The 25,934-nt window shown below is 36.7% G+C and overlaps 3 protein-coding genes across 4 annotated transcripts in view; 2 read left to right on the plus strand and 1 right to left on the minus strand.

Annotated features, from left to right (window-relative positions):
* Positions 1-45: 45 nt before the first annotated feature.
* On the plus strand, positions 46-7,630 carry LOC127623140 (DCN1-like protein 5). 2 transcript variants are annotated; one of them, XM_052097410.1, is made up of 11 exons: positions 46-164; positions 2,426-2,472; positions 2,550-2,592; positions 2,692-2,794; positions 3,423-3,514; positions 5,068-5,138; positions 5,224-5,315; positions 5,410-5,518; positions 5,665-5,769; positions 6,197-6,299; positions 6,581-7,629. In XM_052097410.1, exons 4-11 carry the CDS (start codon positions 2,724-2,726, stop codon positions 6,634-6,636), a joined length of 699 nt encoding a protein of 232 aa, XP_051953370.1. In that variant the 5' UTR covers positions 46-164; positions 2,426-2,472; positions 2,550-2,592; positions 2,692-2,723; the 3' UTR covers positions 6,637-7,629. The 2 variants fall into 2 exon arrangements, with proteins under 2 accessions (XP_051953370.1, XP_051953369.1); XM_052097409.1 differs by having other exon boundaries at positions 51-164; positions 2,550-2,584; positions 6,581-7,630.
* Positions 7,631-7,739: 109 nt separating this feature from the next.
* On the minus strand, positions 7,740-13,553 carry LOC127623139 (uncharacterized). The gene is made up of 3 exons (XM_052097408.1): positions 13,475-13,553; positions 12,820-13,056; positions 7,740-10,404 (listed from the first exon to the last, which is right to left on the minus strand). Exons 2-3 carry the CDS (start codon positions 13,049-13,051, stop codon positions 9,461-9,463), a joined length of 1,176 nt encoding a protein of 391 aa, XP_051953368.1. The 5' UTR covers positions 13,052-13,056; positions 13,475-13,553; the 3' UTR covers positions 7,740-9,460.
* A 1,981-nt stretch (positions 13,554-15,534) lies between these two features.
* Positions 15,535-25,934, plus strand: part of LOC127623267 (calpain-5-like) — a 28,055-nt gene continuing 17,655 nt past the window's right edge. Inside the window, exons 1-3 of the mRNA XM_052097644.1 lie at positions 15,535-16,703; positions 19,844-20,016; positions 25,021-25,152. Of these exons, the coding sequence (XP_051953604.1) occupies positions 19,852-20,016; positions 25,021-25,152 (297 nt within the window). The 5' untranslated portion in view covers positions 15,535-16,703; positions 19,844-19,851. The remainder of the gene's footprint in view (positions 16,704-19,843; positions 20,017-25,020; positions 25,153-25,934) is intronic.

The following is a 25,934-nucleotide window of genomic DNA, read 5'->3' on the forward strand; positions in this document are numbered from 1 at the left end:
TTGTCGTTTAATGTGCGTGACTTTTATTTTGGCGCTCCGTGAACTGGAAGCAATCTGTCCTACTGAGTGAAACCATAGCAGTCGCAGGAACGCAGATGAATCTTTGAGCTGAAATTATTCACAATATAATTCAACAGGACGAACCAAACCAGCCGAAAATTCAGGTTTGATTAGTTAACAGTCTTTTAGAATGAATCTTGAATCTGTAGAGTGTTTTTATAAATGTTTATTTGTCATATTTAGATGAGCCGGTGAGATGCTTTAATGCTCTCATGTATCACATGCATGTGTTTTGTGTTTATATTCAAACTTTCGGCCGCTCTTGTAGTTTAATAGACGTGTTTTACGGCAGCATAAATGTGTTTTTAATTATTGTACACGTTTAGATTAGTTTCAGGTTTTGGCATTAAGCAGATCAGCCATTTCAAGAGTCACAAAGGCCAGACATTTGTCCGGATCAGTAGCAGTGCTCTCTTATTAAATAATTTATCTCCTTTTTGATTATGTATCATTTAGTTTGTGTAGAATAAAACCCTTGTTATCTTGATCATACATTATAAAATAAATATAAAATATTTTAGGCCTTTGAATTTAGTAGATTAGCTGATGCTTGATTTTTAAATGTTATAAATGAGGTAAGTTTAGCCACCAAAGATTTTATTTCATAGTTTGTTTTTCAAAATGTATTTATTTTAATTAATTCTATCAAGAAAGAGGATTAATCCAAAATGTTCCTAGAAAGCTCAGTGTTTTATTACTGTGTGTTGTATTCTGTTGCTTTTTTGAATCCCGTTTTAATAATTGAATAAAAGACTTTTAAATTGATGAGCTACTTTACACAATGTAATGATTTTTTTAATTGATTAAAAAAATAAAAGTAATGTCGCAAGACTCCGATGCAAGGTGTTTTTGATGGTAAAGTCTATCATCTGCACATGCACATTTTGGAGTAATGTGCAGATGTTGCTGTCTTGGAAGGAAATTAAATACTTTAATTCGCCAAAGTGGCATTCAACTGATCACAAAGTGTAAGTCAGGACATTACTGATGTAAAAAAAAAAAAAAGCATCACTATTTGAAAAAAATATTTTTTTATCAAATCTAGACAGCAGCATGACTTCAACAACTTATCCTTGAATAATCATGCTAAATTGCTAATTCGGTACTAGAAAATCACTTGCCATTATATCAAACACAGCTGAAAGCTATTTTGTTCATTAAATGAAGCTTAACATTGTCTTGTGCTTGTTTTGGAGTTGCCAAATTATGCAATAGCCTGGCATGTCTTAAGGTCAATAAATGGCAAAGAATAAACAGCTTTCTCTAGAAACTCGTCAGTCAATAATTGTGTTTAGGAGGTAAGGCTATACAATACTTGAAATTGCCAAACAAACGAAGATTACATACAAATGTGTACACTACAGACTTCAAAGACAAAGCACAACTGGCTCTAACAAGGACAGAAAGAGATGTGGAAGGCCAGATGTGCAACTAAACAAGAGGATAAGTACATCAGAGTCTCTAGTTTGAGAAATAGATGCCACACATGTCCTCAGCTGACAGCTTCATTGAATTCTACCCGCTCAACACCAGTTTCATGTACAATAGGAAAGAGAAGACTCAGGGGTGCAGCCTTATGGGAAGAATTGCAAAGAAAAAGCCACTTTTGAAACGGAAAAAGAAACTGTAAGAGTGGGCAAAGAAACACAGACATTGGACAACAGATAATTGGAAAAGAGTGTTATGGATCTTAACCCCATTGAGCTTTTGTGGGATCAGTTAGACTGTAAGGTGTGTGAGAAGTGCCCGACAAGACAGTCTGCAGGATCTGCAAAGCTGTCATTGCTGCATGTGGAGGATTTTTTGATTATAACTCTTTGAAGTAGTTTAAGAAGTTCTGAATTTATTATTATTATTTTATTTTTTTACATTTTAATAGTAATTGTCATGTTATTAATGTCCTGACTATACATTGTGATCAGTTGAATGCCACTTTGGTGAATAAAAGCACCAATTTATTACCATAAGAGCAAAATCTGTACATTATTCCAAACTCATGGATGTATGCCAGTGTATATGAAGCAAATATTATGAACTCGACTCGGATAGTTTACAGAATAAGCACTAAATAATCATAGATTATTTTATTTCAAAGTGGCACACATTGCATGAATTACAAGGACAATCCCTCTGGAGTAACCTGGGTTTGAGTGTTTTGGTATAGGGCAAATTATATAGTACCTGAATCAACCCTAGTGGATTTTAACCTACAAATAATGTGCTAGCAACCATTAATGTTATTGAAATATTGTAATGATCATAAACTGACTCTCCAAATGTTCTCCAAAGCTGGTAAACATCATAATTGCTGCTTCACTTTAAGAGAGCACATAAATATACATTAATTTATTTTCCATTTTTAAAGGTCTTGACAGGCATAAAGAAGAGACAATCCAGACTGATCTTAGGCTTGTAAGTAAAAAATATTAACAGTGCATATTTGTATTTATCAAGAGTGTGATGGTATAATTATTTTTGTCCTGTTCTAGTGTCTGGTAGACTTGAATGGACACGTTGCCCAAAGGTACACAGGTATATCTGGTTTGTGGTCTTCATTGACCCTGATATATTAAGTTGGAAGGAAGGCGGCGATCTGCTTCAATTTGTCTCATTTGTTTGTGATTTGTGCAGTAAGATCAAATCAACCCATCCGAAGTTCCATTATGCCTGTGAAAAAGAAGAGAAAGTCGTCCGGTTCAGAAGACCCCAGTATCAGAAAGTGCAAAATCACCAGGCAAAAATATTTCTGTTCCTATTATTCTTTCTGTTCATTCTGCTTTCTTAGTTATTAGATCTTTCTCACAACTGTTTGAATAACAGCAGTGTTTTCTTGTGATTCATATGTTTGTGCGAGAATGCCGTGATATTTCAGTTATATCCTCGGTAACGTTAGTAAATGAATAAGATATCATGAACTAATAATGAACAATATATTTATTTTCAGCTTTTATTAATATTTGCTAATGTTAGGTAACAAAAATACAATTGTTCAATGTTAGGTTCATGTTCGTTCATAGTGCATTAACTAATGTTAACATGTACATCTTTTCACATTGCTAGATGTTGAAGTTAACATTTATTAAAATGTATTAATACATGTGGTAAACATATATTTCATAGTTAGTTCATGTTAACTAATGGAACCTTATTATAAAGTATTACCATATCCACTGTAGTTGCTTTTGTAAACACAAAAGGACTAATAATGTATACCTGCTTTGTGTTTTAGACTGACTTAGATACTAGACGTAGAGGTGTTTGTAGTTGATTTTGAGATATTGAGCATTTTGTGAAAAATATTAGACATGGTGATGAAATTTCATCATATAGTTGATGATATTCATGTCACCTTTAAATTCCAGTTACTGTAGGACACAAACACCAGGTCGACTGCTAAACCCAGAGGATCTGTTCTCTAGCAAGAAATGTCTTGCCTGGTTTTATGAATACGCAGGTACATGAATCAGAACTTTCCTACACTTGATGAACATTATTTATTGTATGCAGCTTTTTTAAAGTCAACATGAAACAGCATTCTCAACCCATTTTACTTTAACAATGTAACATATTTCCAAGTCAAATTGGATATTTATGATTTATATTAGGGATGCACTGACACTTCGGCTGCCAATATTTATAGGCCAATTATTGACCATATTTAAACATTCGGCATATTTGTTATAAGCATGAAAATGCCATTATGAAAAACAATATATAATTAATTATTAACACACTTTGTATAAACGCTATTATTTAAATTGCCATCCAGAAATAAAAATGTCTCAACAAGCCATGTGATAAGATGCGCGGGGTGACGGTCTCGGATGCGGAGGCAACTGAGATTCGTCTTCCGCCATCCGTATTGAGGCAAATCACTACGTGACAACAACTTAAAAGAGTGGGTGTTCCATAGCAGAATGTATCCATTTGGTTGAATGGGAAGGGAAAGGAAAAATACGTGGGCTTGTAATGTCAGCTGGAAAGGAAATTTGTTTCAGAGAAAGGGCAAGTTATTCCATTTTGATAAATGGTTGTAATGACAAACCTTTTTTTTTTTACCTTGTTATAACATTATTTCATGTTGACTCATGTTTTGCGACGGATCTTTGCACATAGATTTATATTTCCCAAATAACATTTAAAGTAGGGCTGACGATTTAACACGTTAATTCAGTGCGATTCATTTTACCAAAAATAACGCGTAAAAAAAAAAATATGCAATTAATCGCCCACGGACCATAATAAGGAAGATTCCTGAGAAATGCAGGCTTGTAGTACCACCTGTTTACTCCAGAGGGCAGTAAGTGAAATTTCAGCTGTATGAGCAATGCGCAGTTTATACAGTGAAGAAAACACTTCAGTAGGCAGAACAACAAACATGCATTACGTTCTTGTGATCTAAGGGATCTCAAGATGTGTTTAAAGATCGAGTATTAAACTATATTTAACTTGACACTGTGACCTAAACATTTTATATTTATGACGCAACACACCCGAGACGTCTGACGTATGTGTAAATTGACGGGACCTTAAACAAGCCCTCATAATAAATCTCGAACCGATTGACAAATTGACTTGTGAAATGGATTGCTGTGAACTGTATGCCAATGATTGACTTATGATCAATAGTATGGTAGTAAACAATACATTGTATTCTAAAGCCGCTTTTGTATTGTCTTATCAATGATGAACTCTTCTGCTACAGGGATTTAATGCATTTTAATTATATGAATATATATATATATATATATATATATATATATATATATATATATATATATATATAATTTTTTAATATTTAAAGATAACTATGTATAATTATATATTGATATAAATATGTATAATCATTATATATTTAAATATTGTTATATGAGGGGCTTTCTCAGCACATATTTGTATATGCGATTAATCGCGATTAATTGATCAGGACACCATGTAATTAATTCGATTACAAATGTTAATCGATTTACAGCCCTAATTTAAAGTGTTTGATTTAAATGTGTACAGGGTCAGATGATGTCGTCGGACCAGAGAGCATGGAGAAGTTTTGCGAGGACATCGGCGTGGAGCCAGAAAATGTTTGTGTAATGTACTTTTTGGTCAACATTTTTCAGATGCAAAGTATGATTGAAATAACTCGTACTGTTCTATTGTGTCCTTTAGATTGTAATGTTAGTGTTAGCGTGGAAACTTGATGCAACAAATATGGGATTTTTCACTAAAGAAGAATGGCTCAAAGGAATGACCTCACTACAGTAAGAGGATAACCTTGCATGTCCTCTAAATCAGTAGGAATTGTTGATTGCACCTTTATTGTTTTTGCATTCATAAATTCTTTCCTGTCCATAGATGTGACTGCACAGAGAGGTTACAAGGCAAACTGGATTATTTGCGCTCTCAACTGAATGACCCGGTTATATTTAAGAGCATTTATAGATATGCCTTTGACTTTGCCAGGGTGAGATGCTGTATTTGTTGTTTTTTTATCAGGATGAAATCTTAAATCATGTATTTTTTTGTGTAAATTAAAGTTAGGTCAATACGACAATTATCTGCATAATGCTGACTTTTCCATACCGTGTCCAATCTTGTTTTTGACTGTAGGATAAGGATCAGCGCAGTCTTGATATGGATACGGCAAAATCCATGTTGGCGCTGCTGCTTGGAAGGACGTGGCCCCTGTTCCCTGTCTTCAATCAATTTCTGGAGGTCTGTGCCCATAGTATACATTAAAAACCCAGTGAAATAGTTTGGCAAATGTCATTTTCTGTCTTGTGTTGACATATTGCCTGTTGAAACGGTGAGTTGGTGCTGGACATAATAAAGGGCTTTAGACTTTGCAAAAACCTTGATTTGCTACTTGGTTTCACTAGTCTGAGACGGGTGGTATTGAGGACATTCTCAAACATGAGATGATATTTAATTAACCAAAATTGGCAATCAATGCCATTTCAGTCTGTTAAAAGTTCATTTTAGCAACCCTTAGGAGTACACTTGCATTAGGTGACATAAAAGCTAAGAAACATGGACTGCAAGTCACACAACTTTAATTTTGATTAGTAGAATTTGGCATGTAACAATATGCAGTAATGTGCTACAATGATCAAAAGTATGTTTTCTCTCTCTTTGTTTTCAGCAATCAAAGTACAAAGTAATGAACAAGGATCAGTGGTACAACGTCTTAGAATTTAGCCGCACCGTCAACACAGACCTCAGCAATTACGATGAAGATGGAGCCTGTAAGTTTGATGTTGTTCTCATTCATCGATCCATGTCTTTCTCATAAGTCCACAAAAATGGTCTTGCTTTAATCAAGTCTTCCCACTTTTATTTTTTTTTCCTCACGTCAACATAAAGGGATTGTTCACGCTGAAAAATGAAAGTTCTGTCAACATTACCTCATGTTGTTTCAAACCCATATAACTTACTGTCTTCCTTAAAACGTAAAGATGTACAGAAAGGTTTTTCACCTGCGTCAATGCCCTTCATTGATGATCTGTGTCTTGTGTGCTTACTCCAGGGCCAGTGATGCTGGATGAGTTTGTGGAATGGCATAAGGTCAGAATTGCATTATAGCACAACCAGATGATGAAGTAAAGACCCGTGGACGAGCTTGAAGCACATCAGAGTTGTTTTTCGGAGTGCCCCAAACAGCCCCAGAAGATGGCATACCCCTCATGGACTGCTTCAACATGTCTGAATACAAATCATCACTACCTACAGACTCTTACAGTGTTACTTTAAAAGAAAAAAGGCACAGAAAAAAAATCACAAACCAAACAAAAGGCGAAATATTTTTCAAATGTATTGAATTTGTTGTTATTTTGGCAGTGTTGTAGGATTTTTCTGAGCGCGAGATGGGCTGTTTGTAATTTTCGGTCGCTTTCATTTTTCTTTTTTCTTCAAAGTTTGACTTTGTTTATATTGTTTTGAAAAGGAAATAAATAACAGTTGTATGTAAATGGATTTTCTTCTGGACATTAGTGGCTTGCTGTAGCGATAAAGTAGCATCAACAATCTAAATTCAGTATAAATGAAAACTGACACTACTTCAGACAGATTTTATAACATCCATCCATCAGCCAGAACATTAAAACCACCTGCCTAATATTGTGTAGGCCCCCCTTGTTCCACCAAAACTGCGCCAACCCGCATCTCAGAGTAGCATTCTGAGATGATATTCTTCTCACCACAATTGTACAGAGTGGTTATCTGAGTTACCGTAGACTTTGTCAGTTCGAACCAGTCTGGCCATTCTCTGTTGACCTCTCTCATCAACAAGGTATTTCTGTCCACAGAACTGCCACTCACTGGATGTTTTTTGTTTTTGGCACCATTCTGAGTAAACTAGAGACTGTTGTGGGTGAAAATCCCAGGAGATCAGCAGTTACAGAAATACTCCAAACCAGTCCATCTTGCACCAAAAATCATGCCACGGTCCAAATAACTGAGATAAAATCTGATGGTTGACGTGAACATTGACTAAAGCTCCTGACCCGTATCTGCGTGTTTTTATGCACTGCTGCCACATGATTGACTGATTAGATAATCGCATGAATAACTTGTACAAGTGTTCCTAATAAAGTGCTCGGTTAGTGTATATATATATATGTACACTGGCGGCCAAAAGTTTGGAATAATTTACAGATTTTGCTCTTATGGAAAGAAATATTGGTACTTTAATTCACCAAAGGGGCGTTCAACTGATCACAATGTATAGTCAGGACAAAAACATTTTCTTTAACTACTTCAAAGAGTTCTCATCAAAAAATCCTCCACGTGCAGCAATGTCAGCTTTGCAGATTCTTGGCATTCTAGCTGTCAGTTTGTCCAGATACTCAGGTGATATTTCACCCCACACTTCCTGTAGCACTTGCCATAGATTTGGCTGTCTTGCCTGGCACTTCTCACACACCTTACAGTCTAGCTGATCCCACAAAAGCTCAATGGGGTTAAGATCCATAACACTCTTTTCCAATTATCTGTTGTCCAATGTCTGTGTTTAACTCTTTTTTTTGTTTTTCTCACAATTAAGAATCCCATATCGGTCGACTGGTATAGTCACTATAGAAAGCCTGGTGGCCAATATACAGTGGGGTCCAAAGGTTTAAGACCATTACTGAAAATACTTCTGTTTTGCATTCTTATTTAATACATTTTTATTTAAAAATGACATTATCAGTAACAATTTCAGTGCATGAATTTCTAGCATTTGGAAGGTACCGTTCATGCATGACAGCATGTACTTGAGCAGGCATGAACTCCAAAACCTGATCATTCATGTTATTCCAACATGATTTGAAAAATAACACCAAATGAAGGAATATATCTGTACAAAGGAGTTAACATGGTCAATGTCACACATTGTACAGACATTTGGACCAAACTATGTACCGTAATACAATTTATTGACTAAAGAAGATGTACAAATTTTGTTACAATTTCAACATTTTCCTTATTAAAATCACTTGAAAGACTTTATGTAAGCATACCACTTTAGAAAAGCCTTAAATACAACAAACGAATCAACTAAAAATTTACATCAGAAACACCTGCTGTGACTTTCTCACCTTTTTCACCTCTCATGAGTTTTCATCCCTGCACATTATTTACTCAAAATACACTAAAAAATATTTGAAAGCAGGAGAAGTACTCTATCAAATGATAAGTCTGTAGGTAGATACCGGAACTGACGCTAAAATGTTAATTGTCCAATCAAGCATCGTTATCAACTGATGCAGATAATCTCAAAATGGCCAAATATCGGCTGATGAAAGAAATTTTCCGCGTTCAATAAAAGGTAAACTCAATCGACAGCATTTGCGACAAAATGATAATTATCACAAATTAATGTTGATATGTAAAAATAATCCCAGTAAAAAATGGGAGTGAATGGGGCCGGTCCATAAACGTTAAAATGTAAATGCCACAAAATATAAATAGACATGTTAACATGATTTTAATGTGATAAAATCACTTACAAACCTTATCTGTGTAGTTCTATCCTATATTTGCCATGTCAATGTAACACTGTAAACTCGAGTTTTCACACTAAAATCACATATAATGTTTACATCTTGTGGCTAAACTTTCGAAACTGTATTTTAATGTTTACGGATTTGCTCCATTCACTTCCATTGAAAGTGCCTATTATTAGTAACCACTATTTTTGCATTTCTTTTTTTTATTAAACGAAGGACGAGTCTAAAGAAACGTTTTTGAGAATAAACATTGTGCTGCAAATGCTGTCGATTGAGCTTAACATGTACTGAACCCAAAACATTCCTGTAATCGGCCAGCCTTATCTCAGTATATCACTATACAATACCATAAACAAAATAATTCAGATATTTGTTCTCAGATACGTTCACTGATCTTGTGATAGTGCCTCTGCGATTGTCTATGCCTCTCCAATGTTTCCGTCTCCTGCTGTAGTCGTTGAACAGTTTTCATAAGAAGGAGCATTTGGTGTCATTTGGACATCAGTTGATTCTTTTACTGGGTTGAAATCCAAAGATTCTGCCTGTTTCATAATGGTACTGAGTCGCGTCAGTGATTTTGTTCTCAGTTTTGGCATGACTTCATCTTCAACCTCTCCTCCAGAGTCTTTTATGTGGCTGTATTGAGTCCCTTCTTCATCATAGTTGTAGAGTTTAATGACACGACTCTTTTTCTTTGGGTGTGGACTTAGTACTGACGTTGACTTTTGGTTCTGTTCTCCTTCTGGAGTCTGGAGTTGGTTCGAATCATCCTTCTCGCCATCTACTTCACCAACATTCTTGCTCTCCTGTTCAACACAATCTTGGTACACATGGCTTGCCACTATGTCCACAGTGTCTTCTCCATCGTCCTGGTTTTTGTGAAAGAACACTGTCTCCAATTGTAATGGTTGTGTATTTGTGGTGGGTTGTGAGTTGTCATTTCCACTGGTGGTCTCGTGATAGTTTTTCCTATACGGTATGTGTGCCCTTGTCATTTGTAGACATTTAATCACATAAGATCTACTAAACACACCAAACGTGAAGGCCACTAAAAATGTCACAATGACTGATGATGTTACAGCTGTGATAAAATGGCTGTCTGACACACCATCAGCATAAGGTTTTGTCTCTCTGGTTTTTCTCCGCTGTGCATTGTGAGTAGGATTTAAGCCCATTACATAGACTCTGTATGGCAAAATTGTTTTGCCTGTCTCTTCCAAACGAATGCAAAAATAAAAACCGTTATGGCTTGAGGTGATTCTTGATATCTTCAAACTGCCATTGCAGGTTTCCACTGGGTCCTTGTTTCCATAGTTGCAGCCCTCAAATAACCCGAAAGGCGTCTGCCACCATTGTGCCAGCCCTGCAGCGTAAAGAATAAAAATTATTTGAGACAACACTGGCACTTTACATGAATAGGCTACAAATGAAGGTTCAAGGTTTATTATTTGTCACATACATATTACATGCATGTGATGCAATGTATTAAAATGTTTTTCCTTAGTTCCTCGACCCACATTACAACAACAAACAGAACCAACAACGAACTAAGGACATACACCCACATAATGATATATACTATATATATAAAATAGTCTGTATATATAAGTCTGTGCGAAGCTAGAATATACAGACTCTCTCGAGTGTCCCTGTTCTGTAGCCGGATTGCCTGAGGATAAAAACTCATCTCAGTGCTGGTCCTCAGGATCTGGTAGAGCTTCCCTGATTAAATCACTGAAAAGAGTCTGTATCTGGTGTGGTGAAAGGTGTCTGTGATGCAGGGGAGAGAAGTCCTGATGACCTTCTCCGCTGTCTTCACCACTCTGGACAGCTTCTTTCGATCCTGGCTGTCTGACAAACTGGACCGTGATGCCTCCGAACCAGGCGGTGATGCTCACTGTGGGAATACTCTCCAAAGCCCCAATGTAGAAAGCCCTCAGCACCCTATGGGAGACCTTGAACCTGGCCAGGCGTCATAGGTGGTTGAAACACTGGCGCGCCCTTTTCACCAAGCTGTTTTTGCGTGTTTTTCAGGAGAGGTCTTTCTGTGAGGTGGCCCCATTGATCATCAGGGGGCTGTAGATATTCACATGCATCCTCCCATTATCAATTACCATTCCCTTGGTCTTGGTGACATTCAGGGAGAGGTTGTTATTATGACACCATGTGGAGAGGACATCCACGTCCTCTAATTAACTCTTATCATCATTGTTAGTGATGAGGCCTACCACCACTGTGTCATCAGCAAAATTCAACTTGTTGAAGCTGTGTTTGGCCAAGCAGTCATTGGTGTAGAGGGAGTAAATCAGGGGGCTGAGGTCACGTCCAGTACTGAGGGTTGAACGCGGAGGAGATGTGGTGTTTCATCCTGACCACCTGGTGGTGTCTGGTTAGGAAGTCCTGGATCCAGTGGCAGATAGAGGAGTTGAGCCCCAGGTTCTGGAGCTTTTTGTAGAGGTGTGAGGGGATGATGGTGTTAAAGGTGGAGCTATAATCCACAAACAGTTTCCTTTCCTCTGGTCCAGATGGGAGAGGGCAGTGTGTATTAATGTGATTAATGGCATCATCTGTGGACCTGTTGGACCGGTATGCAAACTGTAATGGTCCAGACAGCTGGGGAGGGAGGAGCAGACATAGGTTCTGACCAGTTTTTCAAAGCACTTCATCACCATAGAAGTGTGCTACAGGACGGTAGCCATTCATGGAAGCAGGATGGGCGGTTTTGGGGACAGGAATGATAGGTTTGAAGCACTTAGTACTCTCTAAGGGGTAGCTAGTTTGGGACCAAATGATGGTTTGTGGTTATTGGTACGCTTATATTTCCCATAAGTTAAAGAAAAAAAAATGCTTGATAAATAATTTTGCAGTAACTTTGGTAACACAATCAAAACAATAATAATAATTGTTATATTAATAATTGTAATATTAATAATTGTAATATTATACGTTTTCAAAATTTTGTTAAAAGTTACACAACTTTTTGTTATGAAATTGAAATGCATAAATCTTAAAAAATGTTTTTGAGTGCAGTTGATTAAAAAAACACAAAAAATAGCGTGATGGGGAAACATCATGCATTAACCGGGTTGAGAACAACCCAGTTTTTTTTTTAATAAAACAAGTTAATAATTAGAATTTTGTTGTTACAATTAAAGGAATAGTTTGCCCAAAAATGAAAATTAAATCAGAATTTACTTACCCTCTTGCCATTTCAAGTCATCATGGCTTTTTTGTTATTCAGAACACAAACAGAGAAATTTAAGGATTATCACGGCCCGTCCTTTAATTGCAATGTTTTTAAAGCTAAATGTCAGAAGTTCAGGGTGAACACGCAAGCCACTGTGAACGAGTGCCTCTCATAGCGCTCATGAACGTGAAATGGACGTCAAGATTTACACTGAAAAAAGACATTTTGGGTTGTTTCTCACCAAAACTTATATGTCTTAAGAAGCCTTGGAATATGATGCTACTAAAGTGATTACTTTTATGAGACGTTTGGGTGCATTTAAAAAAAGGGACTGCCACTGTATTGAAAAGACGAGATATTCTGAAATTGCTTTCTTTTTTGTGTTTCGCATAAGAAATTCATACATGTTTGGAATTACATAATTGTGAGTAAATTATGACTTTTCCAATAAATGTTCACTTTTGGGTGAATTATTCCTTTATCAATTTTACAGATATCAAAATTACTACATTGCCCTACTCCAATTTGCAACTTATTCTTGGTGTATTAAAAATGTAAAAAAATAAATGTATTTATACTGCTTCTGCTTACCTTCATTTCCTTCATCCCTGCACTGCAGCTCCAGCGTATGTCCTGCATGAATGTGAACTGAATTTATAGGGTTGACTTGCAGTGGGTTTGTTTTACCACTCAGAAGCTCAGGTGACTGTTGAGTGTTCCCCTCATAAATATCACTGCGTGCTGCAGTTTTGTGTGTGTAACTTCTGGCACACAGAAAGTTCCAGAGGAGAATCAATCTCAGAGAATTGATTCCAAACTCCATAGTATCTAATGGAAATATAATGCTCATTTATTATAGTTTAGTTGTTTTTTTAATAACTCTTTGACCAAAACAATGTGTATAATTATTTAAAAACATTTATGAATGTTGTTGCATTAGAAAACACAACACTAAACCATGTTGCAAACAGATTTTTTCAGAACTAACTTTAATTTGCTTTTCATTTGTGCTATCTTTGCTTAAAATAATACCACTTTGACATTTTGTTATCGAATGGCATGACATTCAGAAGTGTCCAAATACCTTTTGGGGCCATTCTTCAAAAACAAACAAAAGCTTAAGATAAGGGTCAAAACAGCAAATATTCTACAAAACAACTATAAAACAAGCTAATTTCCAGTTCAATTAATCCAGATATACAGTATGTTATATATTGATATTGAAAACAACCAGACAAATACTCACAGAATTGGACGTGGAGTTTGTGTTGTTTTGTCTAAAATAGGAGTAAAGTGCAAACCTCACATGACAGCTCTTTTATTTCATCGCATGCTCTATGTTTAAAGATTAACATTTTTCTCATCAATAACAGACAGGATGTCATGTGAATGCAAATGCAAGTGAATTGTCTCTTACATGTGAGATGTCATGACAGTTAAAAAATATATATACCAGTCATGGGTGGAGAAATCCATGGCAGGAAATGACTGGTTCTTGTATAAATATATTCTTGTATAGTGTGAATCTTATTTTAGCAAATTACCTCTCATTGTTACATCCATCCTCAGTTAGTGTTACAACTCACCCCAGTTGTGGGGTGGGTTGTAACAACAGAACTCTTTGTATTTGACACTAACTCACATAATCTATGATTGAGTAATAGATGTCCAAGTGAGTTATATTTGTAGAAGACAGATATGGGTAGTATGTATCAAAATTTGAGAGACCTAGCACAAACAACCACTGAGTTACTGACGCTCAAACAAAAGGTGTTACTTTCATCCCCGGTCTCCCCTATATAGTGGAACTTTTTTCACGTGAAAAAGTCTGCGTCAAAATGTGCAGTTTTTAACTTGTGTGCAAGCTATTTCAGCTGTTTTATATTGTAATGTTTTGTACAAATGATAAGGTAAAATGGCTATTGGAGCATATAATATTGTTACATATTGTTAGAAGAAATTATATGTGAGAATATGAGCAAAAGTTAAGTATGGAGTGCCACAGGGATCAGTTTTAGGGCCTCTGCTTTTCTCCTTATATATGCTTCTCCTGGGAGATATTATCAGGAATCATGGAATAACTTTTATGCAGATGATACCCAACTTGATATTTCTTCGAAATCCAACTAAATTTCACAAATTTCCAAATCAGCAGAGTGTATCAATGAAATCAAAGGGTGGCCAGAAATGTCCTTCTACTCAATTCTTACAAAACAGAGGTTCTAATTATTGGACCAAAAACCTCTAAAAATAAGCAGCTAAATAATAATTTGTCTCTCGATGGATGTACTGTTACATCATCTTATACAGCAAAGAACGTATGTGTTATATTTGATACCAATCTGTCCTTTCCTATGTTTGTAGAACCCAGAAATAATAGTAAGTTACAACACAAGACTAGATTATTGTAATGCTATACTATCCTAAACTATTGAATAGTCTCCCTAACACTGTTTGGGATACAGACACACTCACTCAGTTTAAGTCTAGACTAAAGACTCATATACAGTATTTAGACAGGCATACACCTAATTTATCCATCAAGGCTGCTTTAATTTGCTCTGCCGGAACCAGAAACATTTATAATAATCTATAACTCTGAAATAAATTTAATGGCATGTATGCTAATATTATTCTATTTGTATCCCTGTCTCATACCAGAACCGACCAGATCCAGCTCCATTCCTGCTTGGTGTTGAACTCCACTGCTACGTGTCTCTGTGTGATGATGACTAAAAGCAGCCAGTGCCAGCCAGACATCACTTCAGTCTATTACGATGCACTTCAGAGAATGAACTGATGTCAACTCCAACCATAAGACATGGGATACTTCATATGCCACTGCCTGAACCTTTGACTTAGGATAGACCTCACAAAAATGACTGCTGAACTGCAATGCACGTAACTGATCTCGGCCTGCATCACCTTGGTCTAATGATGGACTACACTCTTAAAATGGAATACATAGACTATTAATGAATTGCCAACAAAAGCCTTCATTAACCAGAAAACAAAGGACAATGCATCTATGTGAACTTATGCAGCTAATCCAGGATGGACTTCAAAGACATTAGTCATTAATCTTACAGTTCAAACTAAATCTTTGTCTAAATACATAAACATAACGATTTAGTTTTATACACAATTTATAATCATATTTAATCAAATTACAAAATGATGACTCTAAGACTTTATAGACATTACAGTTTCATTTTCTGTTAATGCATGATCTTCTGTAAAGCTGCTTTGAAACGATACAAATAAAAATGACTTGACTACACTTCCCATAATTCACTGTGGAGGGAATTATGGGAAGTGTAGTCCTGGAACAGATGACAGGAGAGAAACACAGGCCAGACAACAGTGAATCGTGACATAAAACAACAGGGCTTCAATACACAAAGGATAATGACTAAATGAGACACAGGTGAGGACAATGAAGGACAGCTGGCAGAGATGAGAGCAGGGAATTATGGAAAGTGTAGTCCGGGAAGAGATGACGGGAGAAATACAGGCCAGACAACAGTGAATCGTGACAATTTGTTTGACAATAATATGGTGTCCGAAGTTTTTCGGCCTTGGAGCTTATCTGAATGTGCTTGATTCCATGCTCACAAGAGCACTGTGACTCTGGTCCTGCCCTGATGGTAAAACGAAACGTGATTAGTTGAAGATAGAACGTGCAAGGGTTGCTCCAAGTAATGTGGCCGTTATCTGATTGGCTTGAGTAGACAATGGGTGGAGTCCACCTATTTGTAGATTTGTGTGCACATCTTGATGTTAGATTTATTTTAAAATCAACAAACGCATGCATAGATCCTCAAATGCACAGGAAGCGATCCACAAATAAATGCCATGCAATGCACAAATTAGTTGTTTTTGTGAGTTGAAAAATCTATTTGTAAATTATGTTTTTATTTGCAAATCTCATTTTAATTATTTGTGAATTCATTTAATTTTTGTGAAACTACTGATATTTATTTGTGGATCGCATTCAATTTATTTGTGAACCATCTTTCTATTTGTGAATCTCTTTCCATTTGTATGTTAATATGCAACATTTCCATCTCCATAATTTTTTGCCACTCTACCGGCTCATTCTATGAAGCTTTACTGTTTCTTTGCCATAAGGTGACAGCATTGAGCTTAAAGTTTTTTCCCCATGCAGGCATGCACTGTTTCTAATCTCTACTGACAAATTAGGACGAGTTTCAGAAACTAACGCGTGTCAACTGTCTGTGTGTAAATGATGGCCCCTCCCTAAAACCAAATAGAAAATGAAAAAAAGAGAACGAAACAGATGTAAACACACAGTCTTGTGGTATTTGCATTAGAGTCTCTACGGAGAACTGAATAGAAACATTCATCTGTGCATATGGAGCACTGAAGTAATACGTGACATCTGGTTTTCATATGTGCGTTCATTTGAATAGATCAAACCAGCCGGGGGAAAGGAAACCGGAAGAGTTTTTCAGGTAAATGCAGAGAATTTTAGTTTATTTGCAACATTTAAAAACCATGTTAACTCATTGTTTTGAGAAATCGTAGTTTTTTTTGCGAGTTTATGAGGTTGGACATTCAAATGTTGAATACACATACTTTTCTCTTTTTTTTTTTTACTTGTTTTGAAATGTGTTCTTGTGTAGAACATGTCAAAAACATGTTTGGCGCGTGAGGAGTTACACTGTAACGCTGTAAATGAACGTTGACGATATTGATACTTTGTGACATTATTGTGTTTCATTTGTACAGAAATCAGTGTTACATTCCAAACATTCAAGCCTGAATCTGAAAACGTATCCTTCTAACAAAAAGTTATATTTATCTGTATATAAACGACATGGACTGTTTTTACAGCATGTGTATAAGTTACAGTGGCAAAGTATTTGGACACTTAAGCATATACACTTAAAAAGTCTGCATTAGTCAACAAAATGTCAAACCAAGTGGTATTTGGACACCGTGTGGTTGTTAAACATGAACACATGTGGTTACTCTGCTAGAAACCCCTGGGAACTTTAGAGGAACTTGAACTTTCATCTAACCTAATGTCATTTCAGACATTTTAATGTGTGAATCAAGTGTCCAAATAAATTTTTAGGGCCACAAACAGTATTTCGAGCAGCCCAAATAAAGATATTGACAGCAGAAGACACACCCTGTTTTAAAACACAATGCCATCTCTGAGTCATTCCACTCCTAATCCATAATGGAGATCCTTGTATTGTGAGATATGTATTCTATTTTGCTTGACTGGGTCTGAAAAACAGGATAGTTTGGGGTTTTTGTGGTTGACAGATAACGGTATGAATGGCTGTTTGGTCTCTTAAGCAGATTACTCTGAGATCAGTATTGATTTTGTTATGAATAACAGTCTTTTAACAGTATGTGTAATGCTTTAATTGATGTGTGGTGATGAGAGGGGGCTTCTGTCCTCCATTTGTGAACTCCGGACAATCCTTGGTGGTACGTGATGAACTCAAAGAACTGTATAGTAAACTAAAGCTTTGGCCAGTAGTATTTTTCAGATGTTTAGTCAGAGTTTCTGAATTCTACTTCTTTTTTTGACATTTCCGATTTGACTGTGTGATGCTGAATACTCATGAGATTTTTATACTTTATTATTATTTTAATTATTATTGCAAGAATGTAAAACAGCTTTACATTTAAATTTGTAGTGTGTAGGCCTAATTTTCTGTGACACTAGCGCACCAAACAAAATCGTCAATCGTTTTCAAACAGATTCCAGAAACTCCTGATTTTCCACTGGTTGTACAAACGGAGAGTCTCACCCCAAACTTACTCCTTGTTTGAGCCAATGTTACTGTGTCAGGCTGATTGGCTGCTCAAACACATTTTTTAAAAGAGCTATGCTTTGATTAGGACTGGGCAAAAATAAAGATTTTCCAAAATGCCTCGCAATCTTCATTTGAACGATCTTGATCTCGATTCTTTAATCCCAAGATCAACCTTTTACTCTGTGGCAGCCCTCTATAATGCATGTAAATTAGTCGCATGTGCGATCAACTTAAATCTCTGTGATTAGCCTCTGTCTGGTAAACTTTCAGATTTCACTCACCAGTGATTAAGTAGCATAGTGTAGAAGTTATTAGCACCAAGATCCTCTCACTGTGTGTTGAGTAAAAGTTTGGTTTAACTCGCTCAGTGTGTCAAACGACAAGATCCACGCATCCATTTGTCATTGAATATTGTCTCTTTTAATACCGTACAGTATTTAGTATAAATTATGCAAGTAAACAATTAAACATGTATCAAAAATATATATGCATCATAATATATGCAATTTCAAGACATTTATTGATGGAATGGACTGAATTTAAAAAAGCTCAAAAATTACCATTATGATATGCAACAAAGTCTTTCTAGCAAGTCAGTCCACTATCGGCCATCTTTGGAATGCTCTCGGGAGGCTTGTTCCAGTCATTCCAGAGCAGCTCCTATCTACCTGAGTGCAGAAAGACCAAAATCTCAAAAACATTTGGCCTAGATTACAATCAAAGGACATATTTCAAATCAGAAATAAAATCTGACAATACTGGATTCATAAATTGTGCTTCTTTACCTCATATTATGCCAAAAAACTCAATTGTCCCAGCTTGTTTAGCTCATGCCCATTCTAAAGTTGATTGAAAGGTGATGTCTGTATCTAAAAGGTGACTGGCTCTTTTAACTGTAAGGTGGGACTTCCTTTCTTCATCCGTTGACCGTTGGGCACTCAGAGTTCCTTGATTGAGCGTTCCAATTTCTCCCATTCATTTTAACAGAAGTGGCCCATCTCTGCTAAATCATTTCTTTAAGCATAGCATTATTAGCAATATGAATAGCTTTTGTATGTAAGCAAAATGGAAATTTTGCCCATACAAATGCACATATGATTCGATATGGTATAGGAATCTAATAAGACCGAGAGTGTGTGAATCCGAATCTTATCAGGAAATCCGCATCAATACTCAGCCAAACTTTTGATAGTGCAACAGTGCCACAGTGTTACACTTTTAGGTAAAATGAACTTACAAACAGCTTAACAGCTTACAAACAGGGGCGGCTGTGGCTCAGGTGGTGGAGCGGGTTGGCTGCCAATCGCATGCTTGGTGGTTTGATTCCCGGCCCAATGAGTCCACATGCCGCTAGCGCCTTGCATGGCAGCTCTGCCGCCATTGGTATATGAGTGTGAATGTGGGTGTGAATGGGTTATTGGGACACAGTGTAAAGCGCTTTGGTAACCTCTCAGGTTAAAAAAAGTGCTATATAGTATGTGCAGACCATTTACTTATACTTGACTCTGCATATAACTCTGGGATTAGAAATAAAAATACATCGAAAAGGTCAAAGTTAACATAAAACATTTGTTTGCAGCTCATTTTACTTAAGTAATTGGGCGCTTTTACGAATTAAGCTAGATGTTCAATGAGTAAAACACACACACGCACACACACACACACACACACACCAACAGACCTTGCAAATAGAAGGGACGTTACAGGAAATAGCCCGGTACACCAGCAATAGAGTAAACCAATCCATCTGCAACAGTGAATAACCCTCAGAACGTTCTTCTTTACATTTGTTATCTGCTGTCTGTGTTTCTTATCAGGCTGCAGTATGTTCTCCTCACTGAAGCCCTATGAAGGGCAGCAGTTTTCAGCCCTGAGGAAGCAGTGCCAGCAGAACAGAAGTCTGTTTGAAGACCCCCTCTTCCCCCCCGTGGACCAGTCACTCTTCTACAGTGAGAACCGCATTGGAAGGGTCACGTGGAAGAGACCAAAGGTAAGGAGCTGTTGAGGCCAGCCGTTAAAAGTAACAATTGCAGATGTTTAGATATAAATAGTGCAAGTTACTGCAAGATTTTAATTAATTGTTGCTTTTATTGTACATTCTTTATCCAGCCTAGTTGATGGCAGAATGATGCTAATGTGCTCTGAGTTGTTTTAGCATGTGCTATGTGGTTGATACCCAAAAATACTGTCATCATTTATTTAAATTCATGTTGGTCAAAACACATATGACTTATATGGAACACAGTAGTAAATGTTGGTTGGAACATTCAGTCTCTGTCCCATTCACTGTTATTGCATGCAATGAAAGTGAATGATGACTGGGGCTTTACAGAAGTAAGTCATGGGGGTTTGGACATCAATTTGGAGTAAATTATGACAGAATTTTGGGTGAATTTAAGTTAGGGATTTATTCGGATCACTAAGTATGAGCAATAGTTCTAGTGATGCTTACCTTTGCAAATACAGTACTAGTAAATAATTAATTTAAAGACTTCAGTGTTCAATGTAACTATTAAAACAGTTTAATCAGTTGAAGGTGGACTTTATTGCTCCTTAGACTGAACCCAGGAGTCCATAAATAGCAACCTGGATTTTGGAACCTGGAATTGTTCTTATCTAATCTGTGTTTAAAGAAGGGGTGTGGCTTTACTTTGGCCTTAGATTAAGATTGTTTGTAATTGTACACCACATGTCATTTGTGGTGCATTTAAACCGATGCCAAATAAAGTTGTTTAGATTCATAACAATAACCTCTGCATATAGTCAACTGTGCTCAATGTTTTTTTTTTTTTGTAAATGCTTTACTATTTTTTATTTAGTTTGGCTTAATATTATAGCAGTTATTGTTAAGAAATGTGTATCAGAGGGGGCCTGGGTATCTTGCCGAGTATTGATGCTGACTACCACTCCTGGAGTCGTGAATTCGAATCCAGGGCATGCTGAGTAACTCCAGACAGGTCTCCTAAGCAACCAAATTGTCCCGGTTGCTAGGGAGGGAAGAGTCACATGAGGTAACCTCCTCGTGGTCACTATAATGTGGTTCTCGCTCTCGGTGGGGCGCGTGGTGTGTTGTGCATTTATGCTGTGGAGAATAACATGAAGCCTTCACACGCACTACGTCTCCACGGTAACGCGCTCAACAAGCCACATAATAAGATGCGTGGATTGACTGTCTCGGATGTGGAGGCAACTGAGATTCATCCTCCACCACCCGGATTGAGGCGAGTCACTACACCACCACGAGGACTTGGAGTGCATTGAGAATTGGGCATACCAAATTGGGGAGAAAATAACCAAAAAACACACAAAAAAAGAAATGTGCATCAGGAAAGGTTTGTGTATAAACATGATTTCCTTTAACTGTCATAACTGGAGCCTTTTGTGTGATTCATAAATCAATTCCTTGCCATCTGAATAAAGCCAGTTATTCCAGGACATCCGTAAACAAACCGTGCCTTCTAAAGACATGTAGCATAGGGTTGATAACTAGCCAATCTGTTCATTGCTATATACAGTATTATATAAAAAATATTCTTCTTTCACATTAAAGGGGTCATGAAATGGAAAATAAAATTTTCCTTAATATTTAGACATATAAGTGGTAACTGTACTATAAAAACATACTGTTCAGATCTCAAAACTTCCTCCCCAGTCTAAAAAGAGCATTTATAGTTCCCACCCTTTTGAAACACCTCATTTTCAAATCTTTGTGTTTGTGACGTCACAAGACATTGCTCAGTTTTATTTACAAGCCCCACAACATGTCATCGCACCTTTGGTGCTGCCCACTGGTGTTCAGTTCGTATCGAGAGAGAGACAGGCCTTGTGTTACCAACTATACTTGAACACCAAAGGGGACCCCTCTGGACTATTTTGATGTTGTTGTTTTTTTGCATATAACATACATTACACAGACGTCTTTGACCATTGTCATGTTTATCGTGCCACTTTTAGAGTCAAGTTGCAAATTAGAAATGGAGATGCCATTCAGTGTCATTCAGCTGCTCTGTTTTGGTGTATGTAAACATGCACTAGCTGGATGTCTTTGTGTATAACCGTGAACTGCTTGTGAACCAGTCATATTACAATTCAAGCTTTGCAAAGGAACTTATTGAAGAATATTGCAGTTAAAAACACTTGGACTTGACTGCAAAATCATGAGTAAACCGTTTTATTCATGAATATTTTATATTTTGATATATATATTTATCTATGACTGTTTGATAGTTATGGTGCTGATGTGCTTGAGTGAACAGTTTAATACATTCGGATGCAATGTGTTGGATGGGCATTGTGTGTAAACCCTGAAATTAAGTTTTATAATGTTGTGAAGAGTTTGTTTATTCTCTACCGAGTGAGTTTTTAATATGACTGAATTTGAGGGGTTTGCATGATGTTAACCAATCAGAACAGTGGGCATTTACACTGATGTTTAAAGGAGATGCTGAAGCCAAAAAAAGAGCGTTTCAGACAGTGGACCAGGAACTGGGTGGAAAATTATCATGTATTGCTAAACTATGAGTGTTGTGGTGCAAAAAACATTTTTAACATTATCTGAGAAGATTATAAATTATATATACAGGTATATAAAAAAAAGCATTTAATGTCCCTTTAAATTTAATGTCTTTCTGGTTGTTGATACTGTGCAGTAGTGTCGCACATGCATTCTGTTTTGCTGAGATCTTGCTCTCTTCATTCGGAGGTATGACACACTTGCTGATACAAAATGCTGGATGGTTGACAAACATACCAACTCACCACAACTCTTTCACTCTCAGAGTCCTATCACGTAGAGCTTGACGAAATAACAACACGAGTTCCACTTGAGCATAAACAATTTAGAGCAATTTAGGGTGTTTTAAGATATGTAGCTTGTTTGATTTGTTCTGAAACATGGGCTAAAATAGTTACAATGTTGCATTTTCTTCATGGTTCGTTTTCATAAGGTTATATTTTAAAATGGACCAAAGTTGTAAAATTTCAGTTGTTGTCGTTTTTATCTGTCATGATTAGTTGTGTTCTCTCTCTCTCTCTCTCTCTCGAGTGCACACGCTTGCACACTTGCGCACACACACAGAAAGAGTGAAGCCAAGTTTTGAATCTGTCAAAAAGTTGCTAATGCCTTCTACCTATGTCTGTTCTGCCATTATCCAAAAGAGAGAAGCCATTGTAAAGATCAACCTATATGTAAGATTTCTTCTCCATCGGAGCGATTGTTTTGGTGTGGATCCGTGTGCAATTTCCATGTTCAGCAAGCAAGAAATGCAGCAGGTTCCAAGATAAAGGCTCAAAATGAGCCAGGTGTGAAACGCCTATAGGATGTGATTCAAGGAGTAACTTTACCATGTGAGCGTGTGAGATTATGTATTTATCCCCTCAAGGCTTGTCGTAAAATATCCATATGCAGATTTCGGTGAGTAAATAAATGACGTGCAATAAAAACAAGACTGTTGTGGCTCGTCAGTTCTTCGGTAGAAGAAGCTCATTGGTCACTTGACGAGATCCCGCCTCGGCAACAGAATGATTTTTTCAAGCAACCCTGATGTGGGTTTTTTCTTCCATTTTTGAAGCCATTAACTCAGCAGGGAGTCCAGACGGTCAAGTGATTAACGACCTTCCGCTGACAAACTCCAGTACGCTTTTCGTCTCCCTCTGCCTGGCCGTCGATTATGTTTATGAAGCTCACACCTGAAAATCACTGGAAAAATCAACTAGTGTGGTTTAGTAACCCTCCCATCTGCTTGCAATATCTGTGCAATAGCAGTTAGCCAGAGCTTATCACATAAACATGAAAGAACTTTAAAATCAGTCAATCAAAACTGAATGTAGTCCATTAAGACACTTTGCATCCCATTAACAAGATAAAAATGCAGGAGGTTTGAAGTAATCTGCTGAATGGATTGTCATTGTTACATCAGCTTAAAGATTTGTCTTCTAGTAATCTAGAAGATTGTTCCATGTCAAATCCTAAACACTAGTAATAGTGAACACCCCTAAAACATGCCACACAGAGCAGTATGTTTGCACTTAGGGAGCATTGCCATACATACATGACACTCCCTTTATCAACGCCCATCATGAATTATGGCACTTTGTTCAGGCATGTCAGAATAATGTAGTTAAACAAGTGCAATGCAGCAGTGTTCCACCCACTGTAAAGGACTCCTGTGTTGTGAACTTCACAGTGTATGCTGTTTGTAGAAGCAGAAGTCCGTTTTGTTAGCTCACTCCTGTGGCATAACAGACTTTTAGTCTCCATGTGTCTCATGGATGTCACATGAGGCAGCTCTTCCTCAATGAGTTGTTTTCTTCATTGTCTCACACTAGGATAATTACTGTATATAATGGAATTTGTCATAGATTTGCTGGAAGACAAAGACAATCTGTTGAATAAAGTTGAAGTCATGGAGGAAGGAATATTATTTGGTTGTGTCTCATTGTTTTTCTTGTTAAAATCAGCAAGACTCAATGATAGATTGAATCAATGAATGAAACATTGATAGATTCAAAAGGGGCCTCCATCTGGCTCCATTATGGTACGGAGAACCCCCTTTTCTCACAGTACATTCTATTTTAGATGGATTTTTTCCTTGTTATATCCTCGAATATCCAGTTTTACTCTGAAATACATCACATTATGGAAGTAAAATGAGTTGAGAATGCCATTTAATTTCAACTCATTTTGTCTATATTAAAATAATTTTCCCTGTTTGTTGCGTTTAGGGAAAAAACTAACCTTTAAATATTGAAGTAGATCATTGAACAATGAGCAGTTTCTGCATTACTCATTTTGGTCAAACAGCTTGAATGTCACTTAACAGATTAACCAAGAACAGGTAGACATAGCAGACAATTACAGGCGTTCTGTTTGCTTATCCACAGAAACCGACTACCCTGAGGTCCTTGTGTAACTCGACTCTGTTGAATGTGTTCATGCTCTTTTGCCATTACACTGTACTTCATGTACAATCTTTTTGTCTCTCTCTCCCTACAGGACCTGTGTGAAGACCCTCACTTGTTTGTAAATGGAATTAGTGCTCACGACTTGCACCAGGGGCAGCTGGGTAACTGCTGGTTTGTGGCAGCAAGTTCCAGTCTGGCCTCCAGAGAAGCTCTATGGCAGAAAGTAAGTTCATGTTAGTGTCCTTACAAAAATGTAGTTTTTCACCAAAATACAACAGTTATTGTTACTGTAAAGTCAAAATAAATTTCAAAATAAACTCTTTCCAACAATGTAAAAAGCCACCAGTATCTTTATCACGTATTCATTAATTACTGTATATGAGTCATTCTATGAGACAGGTGCCATTTGTGTCCGCAACATTATCATAAGGCACAAAAAATGTCCCAAAGTGTGTTTCCAAAGCTTAAAGTTATTAAATCAAGTGTTCTTGTTAAAATTATATATGATAAAAATACTATTCTTAAAGAGTAACACACTATTTTTAATAATTTTTCATTAGTACATAGCCAATTTCACATGTCCGTGTTGACCAACATGACACTTCCATCTAAAATATCACCATATAAGTTTTTATATTTTTTTCAAAAATGTACGTGTGTCCCTGTATATATGAGGTATATTTATTCAAAATAAACCTTATTTTTTGTAAATATTTTATGATTTGTGTGCATCCCTCAGTTTGACTTACCACCCCGTCACACTAACTTGTTTTAGCTATAAATAATGTACCGTTGCTTTAAATGAAATCACAAAGTGGAAATGACATAATTTGAGCCTTGTATCCACCAAAAACAAAAGCAGGCAAGTACTGACATTCTTTTGCTTTGTTTATTTGTTGCTTTTTCATGTTAGGCAGGGTCACGTTCCAAGCTTAAACTAACCACCCCGTCATGCAAAATATATAGGGAAAACTGTTTTTTATGACATTTTTTACATTATTAATG

This window comes from Xyrauchen texanus, chromosome 29, assembly GCF_025860055.1.
Source record: "Xyrauchen texanus isolate HMW12.3.18 chromosome 29, RBS_HiC_50CHRs, whole genome shotgun sequence".
Taxonomy (NCBI): Eukaryota; Metazoa; Chordata; class Actinopteri; order Cypriniformes; family Catostomidae; genus Xyrauchen; species Xyrauchen texanus.

Bases quoted from the DNA above. Each gene is read 5' to 3' on its own strand.
- LOC127623139 (XM_052097408.1), bottom strand. From the start codon at position 13,051: ATGGAGTTTGGAATCAATTCTCTGAGATTGATTCTCCTCTGGAACTTT. The intron at 10,405-12,819 runs GTAAGCAGAAGC...TTTACGCTGCAG, and splicing joins CAGGGATGAAGGAAATGAAG to GGCTGGCACAATGGTGGCAG.
- LOC127623140 (XM_052097409.1), top strand. The intron at 3,515-5,067 runs GTACATGAATCA...AAATGTGTACAG, and splicing joins CTGGTTTTATGAATACGCAG to GGTCAGATGATGTCGTCGGA. The intron at 5,139-5,223 runs GTTTGTGTAATG...TGTGTCCTTTAG, and splicing joins TCGGCGTGGAGCCAGAAAAT to ATTGTAATGTTAGTGTTAGC.